This window comes from Haplochromis burtoni, unplaced genomic scaffold (genome assembly GCF_018398535.1).
Source record: "Haplochromis burtoni strain Fernald_Lab_line unplaced genomic scaffold, NCSU_Asbu1 Contig_1041, whole genome shotgun sequence".
Lineage (NCBI taxonomy): Eukaryota > Metazoa > Chordata > Actinopteri > Cichliformes > Cichlidae > Haplochromis > Haplochromis burtoni.
The window spans coordinates 37,015-50,528 of NW_024583402.1; the positions used below are offsets into that span (position 1 = coordinate 37,015).

General features: G+C 41.5%; 1 protein-coding gene and 1 long non-coding RNA gene across 2 annotated transcripts; one reads left to right on the forward strand and one right to left on the reverse strand.

Moving 5' to 3' along the window:
• Positions 1-4,406: 4,406 nt before the first annotated feature.
• LOC102289100 (zinc finger protein 664-like) lies at positions 4,407-11,332 on the reverse strand. Its single transcript, XM_005951494.3, has 2 exons — positions 11,062-11,332; positions 4,407-5,502 (listed from the first exon to the last, which is right to left on the reverse strand). The coding sequence occupies exons 1-2, from the start codon at positions 11,231-11,233 to the stop codon at positions 4,667-4,669; spliced, it is 1,008 nt and encodes a 335-aa protein (XP_005951556.1). The 5' UTR covers positions 11,234-11,332; the 3' UTR covers positions 4,407-4,666.
• Positions 11,333-11,800: 468 nt separating this feature from the next.
• Positions 11,801-12,702, forward strand: LOC121813010. Its single transcript, XR_006053461.1, has 2 exons — positions 11,801-11,972; positions 12,165-12,702. It is a non-coding gene; the product is annotated as an uncharacterized LOC121813010 (long non-coding RNA).
• Positions 12,703-13,514: the final 812 nt, after the last annotated feature.

Below are 13,514 nucleotides of genomic sequence, written 5' to 3' on the forward strand. Positions count from 1 at the left end.
CTCTTTGCTTAGGCTGCTGCCCCCGCGACCCGGCCTCGGATAAAGCGGATGAAGATGGATGGATGGATGGATGGATGGGATGGCATGAAGCCAAGGCTCTGCTTGACTTCCTTAAAATACGTGTTGGTGACAGAATTACAGAAGTTGCTCCTGCAGGAAATCAAAAATAAATTTTGATAAATAAAAGAAGAATAATCTTCCTTTGATTTTAGTGTCTTCTCTGGTGTCATGTGTTACAAAATGTAGTTAGATTTACCGTAAAATACTGGTAGCTGTGGTTGCTAGAACTTTACCATAACCAGAGGGGAATACGATATTACTGTTGGTTTTTGTCAGTTTTATGTATTTCACATTTTTGAATGGTTCTCAGTAAAGAACATTAGAGTTGGCTGGCATTTTACAGCCAACAATGCTTATGGTTAAATCCAAAGGAAATCGCAGAAATCATAGATCTGTTGTAAACCAAGATACAAGTTCATAAAGCAGTGTTGAAATCTTTGCACATATAAATATGAAGGATAATCCATAGTGTCATGAAAACAATAATAAATTAACGACCCACAACATGGAGATTTATCCACACCAAACTGAAGGATCTCAAAGTTCAAACTTCAAGGATCTTTTACACTCATACGGAGAAGAACATTTACTGTATGATGAAGAGCAGTAACATTTCCATACACACTCAATCAATAAATATGAATATAAACTAACTGCATGCAATGATGGATGGTGTCACAGGCAAACCTCCCCCCTGCCAAATATGTTTCTTCTACATAGTGGAAGAGGTTCTCCCCTTTTTCATTACAATGGGACAAAAGCATCTCCCGAGCACCCTCCACATACCTGGAACATACTCATGAACCTGTCAATGTACAGGCTATGATCAGCTGACCTGCTGCTCTTTGTCGATTTAAACAACAGATTTTAGATGTCAGCAGATGTTTCACAGCTGTCCTCTCTGATTTCCGATCCCTTATTGTGATTTTAACACAATACTGCAAACTAACCTGTGTATCCTGCACAAAACTACTAAACATTATTTTCACACAAAATTTCAATAACAACGTTAGTATATCAGTATGCCTCACAATATGAAAATGCATAATTTATCAAAACACATCATAAACATATCAAAAACCTGGCCTCCTGCTGCAAGTCAAACCACCTTACCTGCTGGTACAAAACGGGCCCCAGCCCTCTGTTCAAAGCGTCGGTCAGCAGAATAAAAGGGAGGGAGAAGTTAGGTGTGTGTAGCAGGGGTTCCCCTCAAAGAGCTTTCTCCACCTGCACAAACGCCACCTGGCACAGGTCCATCCACCACACCAGATGTGGGGCACCCTTTCAGGTGAGATCAGTCAAGGGGCTGGTCAGCTCCACAAAGCCGGGCATGAACCAATAGTAGTAACCGTCCAGCCCCAAGAACCGACTCACCTCCTTTTTGTCTTGGGATGCGACGCACCTGCCCACCTCCAATAGTATACGTCCCTCTGTGTAACTGCGCACTTCTCCGGGTTGGCCTTGAGCCCCGCCCGCCTCGAAGACTCCAGGACCCCAGCGACCCTTGCACATAGAATAGAATAGAATAGAATAGCCTTTATTGTCATTGTACAGAGTATAATGAAATTGGAGTGCCACTCCCTTGGTGCAGGATAAATAATAAATATAAATGTAAAATATAAAAAGTACAATAAAACAATCGCAAGTATTCAAACAATAGTAAGTACGATATATACAGAATAGCAGCATAATATAATGGCAGTGACGGTATAGCTAAGCAGGTTCAATTGTTTTGTGCTTATTTACTACGGTGATAGCTCTGGGAAAGAAGCTATCCCTGAATCTGTTTGTCCTGGTTTTATGTGACCTGTACCGTCGGCCTGACGGTAATAGTTCAAACAGTTGATTACTGGGGTGAGAGTAGTCCTTGATGATATTGCCAGCTCTGCTGAGGTACCGAGAGTTTGCAGTGACCTCCAGGCTGGGCAGAGAGCAGCCAGTGATCTTCTGGGCTGTGTTGATGACCCTCTGCAGTACTTTCCTGTCCGCAGCTGAGCACCCTGCATACCATGTTGTTATGCCGTACGTTAGGATGCTCTCTATGGTGGCTCTGTAAAATGTCACCAGCAGCCTCTCCTCCAGGTTGTTCCTCCTGAGCACTCTCAGAAAGTGGAGACGCTGCTGGGCCTTTTTAACCACCGCCGTGGTATTTGCAGTCCAGGAGAGGTCATCAGAGATGTGCACGCCCAGAAACCTCATGGAGCGTACCCTCTCCACACAGTTCCCGTGAATGTAAAGTGGGGCCGGGTCTGCTCTGCCCTTCCTGAAGTCCAAGATAAGTTCTTTAGTTTTCGTGGTGTTCAGCTGGAGGTTGTTAACTGAACACCACTCAGTCAGTCTGTTGACCTCATCTCTGTAGTCCGACTCATCCCCCCTTGAGATGAGTCCAACCACTGTGGTGTCATCCGCGAACTTTATGATGGTGTTTGAGAGATGGGTAGGGGAGCAGTCGGATGTGTAGAGCGTAAACAGGAGGGAACTCAAAACACATCCTTGTGGAGACCCGGTGCTGAGTGTGATGGTGCTGGACCGGTGGGGGCCGAGTCTGACAGACTGTGGTCTATTTGTCAGGAAGTCCTTGATCCAGAGGCAGATGGGGTGGAGAGTCCCAGGTGAGACAGTTTCTGGACCAGGATCTCCGGGATGATATGATTGAATGCTGAGCTAAAGTCCAGAAAGAGCATTCTCACATAGCTTCCTCGGTGCTCCAGGTGACTCAGCGCAGTGTGGAGCGCTATGGTGATAGCGTCCTCGGTGGATCGATTTGTCCTGTAGGCAAATTGGTGGGGGTCCAGAGTGGGAGGCAGACCGGTCCAGATGTTGCTTTGGATGAAAACATCATCCAGGTAGGCAGCAGCATATGTAGCGTGCAGCCACAGCACCCGGTCCATGAGGTGCTGGAAAGTAATAGTCCAAATAAGCTGAACAGAAGTGTGATGAATTAATACAACCCGTACGGCGTGGAAAAGGCAGTTTTTTCTTAGACTTTGCAAACAAGGGAATCTGCCAGTTGCCAAAAAATCTGCCAAAAAAACCAGCAGTGCATAACTGGTCCAGGAGCTCGTCGACCGAGCGCATGGGATAAGCATCAAAGCGAGACACTTCATTCCCCTTTCAGTAGTCCACACAGAGAACCATCTTCCTTCACTACAAGAACTATGGGGATACACCAAGCACTGTGCGACTCTTGTTACTCCCAGCTAAACATTTCAGTCAATTCCTTTTATGCAATTTGTCTCTTGTGCTCAGGTAACCTGTAGGTCTGTGAATTCAGAGTCATGCTAGGCAGTGTTTCAAAGTGATGCTCCATGAGATTCAGGTGAGATGATACTCACCTGGATAGTACAGCTCATCCATCTTATTAACCAGAGACCTCTCATTCACCACTATGAAACTAAGGGTTTATATTTCCTTCTCCGTTGTTAAAGTCTTGGTCTTGATTAGTACCCTTGACATCTCAGCTCGAGTTCCCACGGCATGATTGTTTTTTTCTCCGGACAACAGAAGTGTTTCGGGAGTGCTAGCACACGAGTATATGTAAATACAGTGCAACTCTGGCCAGTATGACATTATAAAATGTTTTAAAAAAACGACGAAGAGTTCCATAAAATTGCAGAAAACAACATATTCATGGTTTATTAAAACGTAATCATATATATATATAAAAAAAGATTAGCAACAAATATGAAAAAAAGAAAAGAAACAGAGCTGCTGCCACAGGCTGTCATTCTCACAAATTGTCGGCCTCTCTGTTAGCCCTGTGAAAGGCTGGCAACCTGTTCAAGGGGTATCGAGCTGTGATAGTCTTTACGCAGCTCCAGGCAGCGCTGGAGAGTGGAAGAGAAATCGATGAATGTATGTAGACACACAAAAAGCTCTATATACAGCGGCCCCTTGTTTATTGCGGTAGTTGCGTCTAAAAATAACCCACGATAGGTGAAATCCACAAAGTAGCCAACTTTATTTTTTACAATTATTAGAGATGGTTTAAGGCTGTAAAACCCCTCACTGCACACTTTATACACTTTTCTCAGACAGGCATGAACATTTTCACACTTCTCTCGTTTAAACACTCTCAAAGTTCAAACCTTCGTAGAAAAATAAGCGCAGTATTAGTATTAAACGTTTCATTGACATTTTTGTGTTTGTTGGAAAAAGCTTACAAACATACAGTACAGCACTTTAGTCACACTGCTAGCGACTGAAGATTTAGGTAAATTTGACAAGCTGAATGCATTCTGTACTGTACAGGAGACACTGCAGGAGATTGATTGATAATGGTCTACAGCCAATCAGGATGCAGGACACAATGTGCTTTAAAAAAAAAAAAAAAAAAAAAAAAAAAAAAAAAAGCATGTAAAATTGCACAAAAGAAATCTGTGAAAGGTGAACCACATAGCGAGGGACCACTGTATTATTATTTCATATCATTATCACAACATACTAACTTTAATTACACAACACAGAAATTGACAGTTATCCAATATACAGCAAGTAAAGGAAAACATTTCCAAAAACAAACAAAACTTAAAGTTTTGGAACAGGTTAGACCAATCTCACATGTAATAAACTGGAAGACCTTGGCTTCCATGATATCATTTTCTCTCTAGAAAGAGTACGAATTCTGACTTGTGTGAGTTTTCATGTGGCGCAACAATGAACAACTAAAACCAAACATTTTCCCGCATGCTTTACAATGATATGGCTTCTCACCAGTGTGAACTCTCATGTGCTTCCTTACATCACTACTGTACGCAAACATTTTCCCACATGCTTTACAAGCATATGGCTTCTCTCCCGTGTGCGTTCTCATGTGGCTCGATAAAGAACTTGTACTTGCAAACATTTTCAAACAGGTTTTACAAGGAAATGGTTTCTCACCAGTGTGAACTCTCATGTGCTTCAGTAAATCACCACTCCATGCAAACATTTTGTTGCATGTTTTACAAGGATATGGTTTCTCACCAGTATGGATTCTATAATGTCTTTTGATTTCATAATTCTGCTTAAAGGCTTTTCCACAAACATCACATTTGAAAGCCCTTTTGCTTGTGTCAGAGTGATTCTCTGATGTAGGTGAATCATCTGCATTCTTGTGACTTTTTTTTCTATTTCTAGTTGATCCTGAATCTACAGTCTTGCTTCTTTCCTGAGACTGTCTTTCAGTTACATCAGAGCTGTGAGAGAGAAGTTGATCCCAGCTGACTGGGTCTGGTTTGCTGTGGTCACTTTCCTTATGAATAAAAGTCACCATAAAGGTATCCGTCTCCTCCTTCAGTCCCAGCTGCTCTCCCTCCTGACTGCTGCACAGTTCCTCCTCTTCCTCTTTAATCTTTGGAGGTTCTGGTTCCTCCTGGTCCACACTGGAGCTCCTCTCCTGGTTACAAAGCTGCTGCTCAGGGAGAACCTCCTCCTCCGAGGAGACGTGTTGCTGTGGGACGTCTAGAGGGACGAAAGGAGAAAACAAATACACTTGAGATTCTCTAAGCTCAAGTCACTAATTTTAAGGGTGGAGAAAGCAAAACGATGCAATGGAGTATTAGGGACATATCAAAAAATATATATGTCATTGATCATTTTGAGAAAAAGTCAAAATGTGGAGATGTTTTAAGAAACTGCCGTTGCTGCTGTACTCTATAAAATGCCTTGTGCAGATGAGTCCTGTGAGACAACATCGATCCTCTTTACTCTACGAGGCTGTGACCATCGATGACCTCACATTTGTCCACGACTAGCTGTTTCATTTTGTGTAAATCTCCTTCATGTTTGTTTTTTTCCATCTGAGCATGCACAGCTTTCTGTACCATCTCTTCAGCCCTGACTTTATAAACTGAAAGCCAAATCATTCAAGTACGGCCTCACTAACTCAGAGAACAGTTTGTCTTGAAACAACTAATCTTCACATTGATTTTTTTTCTCTAAATACAATTTAGATTTTTTGACCTATACGACCTATAAAGAACTGAAAGACAAAAGAAAGTGCCGTCAGATCACAAGCTGTCCCAGTGGCTTCAAGCGCACATTCAGGCCTGTGAGACTCATTTAGACACACTGAGCCATGGCTCTGTGCTATATGCACACATTTCTGCATCTCTGCCATTCAAACACACGTCATCCATTCCATTCGCTTCCGCTATCCTTTTCAGGGTCGCGAGCCTATCATATAAACACACGTCATATATAGTTTATTTTACGTAATATTCAAATGTTGTCTTTCTCAAGCAGTTTTCATTTTGTGTTTCCATAAGTCTTATTTAGTGCATTTATTACTAATAGAGAGAACGCACATTTTAAGACCAGACACGTTTGAAACCTTTTGTCCTCCACAGTGGAAAAATGGCTGAAAATAAAAGCAGCTCCTAGTTTGATCAATTCTGCAGCTTTGCAGTCTCCAGTATCACTGAAATGCAGCCAGATGTTTGTTTTATGTTTCTTCACTTTTTCCCGACATGCTTGAATTTAAATCCGGCTCCCGTCTCTCTGTGTGCCTGCCTGTAGCACTACATATGCTGTCTTCAAAACGTCTGCCCCCCTTCATTCTTCCACGTAATGGTATGGTCCCAGTGTATCTTTCCATGTGATTGGCCACATGGTGTGCCCATCAAAATAAAGTCCCACCCCTGTCTGCATGGATTCTAAGCAGGCTAAAGATTCGGCTCCGACATATAGACGGGCGATTACAGTTTTGCTGAATTGTTAAAACACCAAATCCCATTATAAAAATTATACTGCCAACAATGAAAACTCTTTCATTAAATCAATCCCACAGATGCCAAAATCTGAAACACTATTCATCTGGTCAGGACACCATTTGCAAATCTGAATCTCCCATTTACCAAACTCTAAACTTTCAAACTCAAAACACATTTAGCAGTGTGGCGCACTTGTACCCAGAATGATGGACACAGGCAACAGAAGCGAAACAACTAACACACAGTTTTCATCATTAACACACTACCACTCATAATTTAAAACACATGTTGCAACCAACAGCTTCATCCACAAAGATGTATTCACGAGGCCTAACCGTTGAGTCAAGCTCAAAGATTCTCTGTACACAACAAACTCATTTTAGTTCTGTAAATGAAATAGTCTGATATACTTGCATAGCACATGTTTACATCATACTATCTTATGCCACGTTATACCTCTAATTAAAGATTGTGAAATCATTATGTAGTTTTAGGCTGCATTATTCTCCTGACTTAGAAGAAGATGATAACTATTACATTTATTAAACTGATTTGTATTACATGAGACTGCTGATTTATTGTGAATGAATTACATTGTTTATGATGCATTATACTGCTGATTCATAAGTAAAACTGTTTTCAGAGAATCATGGCGTTATTTGTCTGATTAGGAAGAACAGAACACACTGCACAGGAAGCCAAGGTCATAACTTAGGCTCACTGAGAGAGTAAGAATGTGGATGTTTAGGTTTTATGACTGTGGAAGGGGGGGCCAAAGCTCTAAGAATGCGAGAAACGGTCAGACACTTTGGCTACGTTCACACTGCAGGCGAAAGCGCATCAAATCCGACTTTTTTGACCCTATGCGACCCATATCCGATCATGGTGTGACAGTGTGAACGGCACAAATCCGATATTTTCAAATCCGATCTGGGTCACTTTCGTATGTGCTATTTACATTATTATGTAAATAACAAAATAACTTAAAGGAAAAATTGGGAAACATAAAGTCCGAAGTCTTTATATTAAGGGCCATCAGTCAAACATATTGTTTGCTCTGGGTCTAAACAGAGCTCGTTGTGCGTGATGTCTTCTTTTGCGCATGCGGCCGCTTTGAGCGTTCACACTAGAGCGCGTTTGCAGTCGCATTTTATTTGTAGTGTGAACAAGCAGACAAAAAAAAAATTGGATTTGATCAAAAAATTGGAATTGAGCATTAAGACCTGCAGTGTGAACGTAGCCTTTGAGATCTGGCAGACGCCTTCCAGTCCACATCTCCCGTCTAGACGTTTTTTAATGCTCAAAGTGTTGTATGGAATAAAGAGATTGTTGATTGAGCATTTATACACTAGGTGTTGTTCTTCCTTCAGCCCAAAGAATTGGGAGATTTAACAATACTTATAACTAAATGGTATTTTGCTTAGAATTGAAAGATGACCAAATAAGGGTGGAAGAACACGCATGTGCTCACAACACCAGTAGGGCTGGGCGAAATGATTATTTTCCCTAATCGATGAATCTAGCGATTAATTTTACAATCCGATACTATTTTAATTTTATTCGATTATAAGCACTTTAACAATGTTGTAATAGTGTCCATGACGGCTATGCTTAGCAGGTGGTGCATTATCCTCGTTAACATTTTTCCTGCGGCCAATTCGCTGTCTCACATTTTCGTCTTTCGCAGATTCCCATAATCAGCCTGCGCGCATTCCGACTCATTTTGCCAGCATGGGCCACAAATAAAAACCAACTAAAAGCAGCTTAAATGAGTTTTGCATTTACGGAGGTTGAGTGTTTTTCTGTGTGTCTATGAGTGAGTGTATGCCTACGAGGGGGGTGTCTGGATGAATTAAAGAGTAAAAAGCAGTGTTGGTAAAAAAGTTGAAAACATACGGTGGTTTGTCCTTTGCAGAAGCTGCTCCTGGATGCTGTCGTTTGAGGTGCTGGTGCATAGCCGTCGTGCTTTTATGATAGGCCATTTCCACCTTACAAAGTCGGCAAATGACTGAAACACTTCCTTTTCTGTTAAAATATCCCCATACTGTAGAATTGCGAATTCGGGTGGATTGATTTAAGTCGACTGCGGCTGCCTCAATCATGTTGCTGCTACTCGCTGCCACCATGTCTGTTTTGAAAGTGACGACGCATCGACGCACGTTTTTTTTTTTACGTCGACGTAATCGATTACGTCGACACATCGTCCCAGCCCTAAACACCAGGAGACACTTATTGTGGATATGGTCCATCAAAATAATGCAATTTGACTGCATGAAATGCAGCAAGGGAATATAGAAGACAACATACCTGTTGAATCTAGCAAAAAGGAGAAGAAAAGGTTGCAATGTCATAGGTCAATGTGCCACTATTGAACTGCATGTCCAGCGTGGTGGAAATGTAACTGTGCTGCCATCAGCAGCTGTGGGTTTCTCCACAGTCATGTTACTGTTGGGCTGTACAACAACGAACTTATAGCAACATTCCTGGATGGTCTACAGGATGCTTTGCTTGAGTAGAGAGCCCGCGAGCAGGCAGAGCATCCCATATCATTTGGGACAATGTGAGCTTTCACTGTGGTTCAAAATTATGCAACTGGTTTCACAATGAGCAGCATTTTATCAAAGTGTTTCTTCCACCATACTCTCCCTTTTGAACCCTTTTGAGGTGTTTTTCTCAGCACGGAGATGGAAAGTATACGACCGAAACCCTTACACACAGGAAAATCTACTTCAAGCAAAGAATGGAGCATGTGGTGAGATGGGACTGGAATCTTCTCAGGGCTGGATCTGGAATCTCGTTGCCTTGCAAGGGAGACCATAACATATGATGTGGATGAAGTCCTGTGGCCTGACCCAGCACAGAGGTGTGATGCTGAGGCAGATTAAATTACCTGAATATGCTGTAAAAATATATAATTTTTTTTTATGTATGTATATGTATGTATATATATATATTTATTTATTTAGTTTTTTTACGGCAGTTTTCTTTTTGTCAAAATGTGAGAATAAATGAATGAACAGATAAATATTATTTTCCAGCTCTCTCACAGTGTTTTCTATTTATTTCTGTAGTGTGTAATCGTTGCTAAGTCGTGTTTGCACACTGGCTGGTTTTGTGTGGTTTTTGACAGTAGTGCTTGATTTTGACAAAAGTTAAAATAGTTTTGGGTCAAATGTTTGGTTTTGCAAGACAAGTCGAAGATTTTGTGTGTGTAGCTTGAATTTTGGAGTTTGTGTTTAGTGTTTTGAGACAAAGAGATGAGATTCAAGGAAATGTGTTTTAGCAATTCAGAAAAACCGTAATAACTGACATAAGAAATTATCACGGGGGCTGGATATAGCTGTATTCTAGGCCGAATGTGGCCCGCGGGCTATAAGTTTGACGCCCCGGATTTAACACATTCACACAGGTTCATTATTTCCTGCATTTTCACAGACATTTCATTTTTATTAGTTACAGGTTCAGCTGAGAGAATTTGCTTGCTGTTTACACACGGCTGAGAAAATGAGTTAAACTTGTTCTCTGCTTCAGTAAAACCATTAAAGCATCACTGAGGAGCAACGCGAGGGCTCGACTCCAAACACTCAATGTGAGAACTGATGAAGAGTTGGGATCTGAAAAACTGGATTATAGGTGGCAGACAGTTGGTGTTGTAAGCCACCGCCTCCAGTTCTGAGATCCTTCCCAGATGCCTTAACGCCCACTCACATCCTGGGCCATCTGACCTCAGGAAATCACATGATAGGTTGGGGCTAGGTTTCACAATGAGCTCAGCCGAAACCCTGGCTGATTGTGACCCACACCCGTTTTCACAACTCGGCTCATGTGATTAGGTAGAGGATCATTAGGGGGTCCTTTTGTCCCTCTCGGTGGGACACTCCAACAGAGCTTAAATCTGGGACTCTCCACCATTTGACCTTAGAACTGAAGAAGCTTCTCGGATAAGAGGAGAAACGTCTACAGGCCACTTAAAGAAGTCCAGACACTTTTCTTTCCAAGCTCCTTAGACTACGATGACCTGGAGGACTGAGAACCTTCACAGACCTTTGTAATGAATAGTTTTCATATTTTGTTGTTGTTTATATGAGCTGTGTGAAACAACAGGGTTATAACTGTCTGTGGTGAATAAAGATGTATTTTATAGTCCACCCTCTGCACACTGAAATCTGAATTTGAGTTGACGTGAGTTCACCCATCAGAGCGAAACTCGCCTGTTTGCTCTTTGTTAGCTCACATCTCCAAAAAGTCCTCACAATCAGAAACGCCCCGCAGAGCTGTGATCAGGATGCTCCCTCAGAGGGACACTCACCTGTCCTGTGCAGCTTGATTTGGGGTTTCCAGGTGATATCCAGCAGTCTGCGCTGACGGTCGATCTCTTCCTCGTACTGGACGATCGTTTTTTCAAACTCCAAGAATATTTGTTCAGCAGCAGCAGTTAGTCGCTCGTTGATAAACTCTCTCAGATACTGAGCTGAAGGCATCGTTGCTGCCGCGGCTCACACACTCGGCTCACACAACAACACTCGGCTCGGTCACATAGGAACAAAGCTAATGCTACTTCCGCATTTGTGTAGTTCACTTCCGTCTACTGTTGCACAAGGGAAGTTCCGCCAAAACAGGACATTTTACTCGTTGTTCCGCCTTTAAAAAAGTTCTTATCATTGAGGTTTTAGTTGGGATATTTTTTTTGGATTTCTTAATAACAAAAATACATCCGAACAGATTCTAAACATGAAACCGTGACGAAAAAGATCGTTCATGAATAAAACACTGTGAATTTCATCTTGCAAACTGTCTCATGATATTCAACTCATGTCTCATCTAATCGTGGATGGAAATCAGTTTTTGTGTTAGTGTCGGCGTACACGAGCAGCGTAAAATAGAAAAAGGGTTTATTCATGTATTTGCTAACAGAAAGAGTGATCAATCCCACTGAATCCAGCCTGTCAGTAATGTTTAATACTTAACATCACTGTATATTTTACTGTTTCACTCACTTCGATGTTGGAGGTTCAAAATCATCCACAGGCCCCGCCCACATACGTCCAGCTCAACCAATGAGATGATTTCTGTCTGGAGAGCAAAAAGTTTGAGGATATAAAAGCACAACCTGGTGAATCTGCTGCAGTGGAAGAACATTGTTCATGTGCTGTCTGTCTGTCTTCAGCAGCTCCAAAGACATGTTGCTGCAACTCTTTTTGTTTTCATCTCACTTCATAGGTGAACTTTTGTCTCTTTCTCAGAACGCAACATTTCTTTCTCTGCTCTGAACTCTGTGCTAGAAATGAATCATTGGTCTGGAGGATTTTAGATTTTTACTTCTGTCCTACTTTTCCTCATTTCCACTGTCTTCTCCTCTCAGCCTCATGGACAATGTTAGTCTGATGGCTTCATTTCCTCTACTTTTTCCAGGACTAACAGCTGGAGACTCAATCACTCCTCAACGAGATAAAGTCACTGCAACAGAAGGAGAATCTGTCAAACTCACATGTAGCTATGAGACAACTTCAAGTTATCCTCTACTTCACTGGTACAGACATCATTCTGACCTTCAGGCTCCTCAGTTTATACTCTGGAAAGGAGGGAGACAGCAGACAGGTCAATATATTCCTGATAAACGTTATAAATCAGAAACATCTTCTACATCAACTAATCTGAGCATAGCAGCCCTAACCCTGGCAGACACAGCTCTCTACTACTGTGCTCTAGAAACACAGTGATACAAAGTGTAGAAGAGGCTGTACAAAAACCTGAACACAGATATCTGACTACTCTTCAAAGAGGAGGGAAGTGGTATTCAAAGCACAGCTTCATATCAGATGGATTCTGCTAATTCCTGTTTTATCAGAGTCACTGTGGTTACAGCTGCTAATGAAACACTGTGGGAGGATTCACATGAGCAGCAAATCCACATCAACCACAAACCAACTGCAGGAACGTTCAGACACAAAGAAATTAGGGAATACAGTCAAACAGCAAAAGCTATATTTGATAAAAAATGTATCAGATTTAGCATATTTAAAATGTGCCTAATTTTGTGCTTTATGTTGTGCAAATCTTAATCAGAAAGAAAGTTATTGGAGTAAAATCAGAGTCAGATAAGCAGTGGCTGCAAAAGTTGAAGCTTTTGTGGAAACTCCTTCAGAAGCAGCAAATCATTTTGCTGCCGTCCTTTCATAATTGTTATTCCGTGTCTGAGATGTTAAAATGATACCAAAGTCAATATCTGGCCTTCATCAACTTGTTGGGGTGAGATGTTTAAGCTTGTGTTTGTCAGTTTAATTCATTGTTATCTATATCTATATTATATATATCTATATATCTTTGTCTAAATCTATACAGTATTCCCTCCATTATTGTGGAGGTTAAGTTCTGGGAACCCCAACAATAGGTTAAAATCCAAAAAGAAGAATCCACATGTTTATTCTGATATTTTTATGTATTTTAAGCCATAAAAACCTTCCCCACATTTCCCGCCCTCTTATAAACCCGTTCTTCTCTTTTAAACACACTTTGAGACGCATCCTTACATACTGAGTGAAAAGTTATCGTCTGAGTCCACCTGAGACAACCAATGCAACAAGTTGGTGAGGGGAGGAAGACACAATAAAGAAATGCTGTTGAAGAGAGCCGGAGAATAATAATAACTAATGATTAAAATGGAGACAGTTAACTAAACTCATAGTGAGTGAATAAGAAACACACCAGCAGCCCAGACCTGCTTAAAGGTGAACAGTTTTAAGCAGCTCATAACTGTAGAGA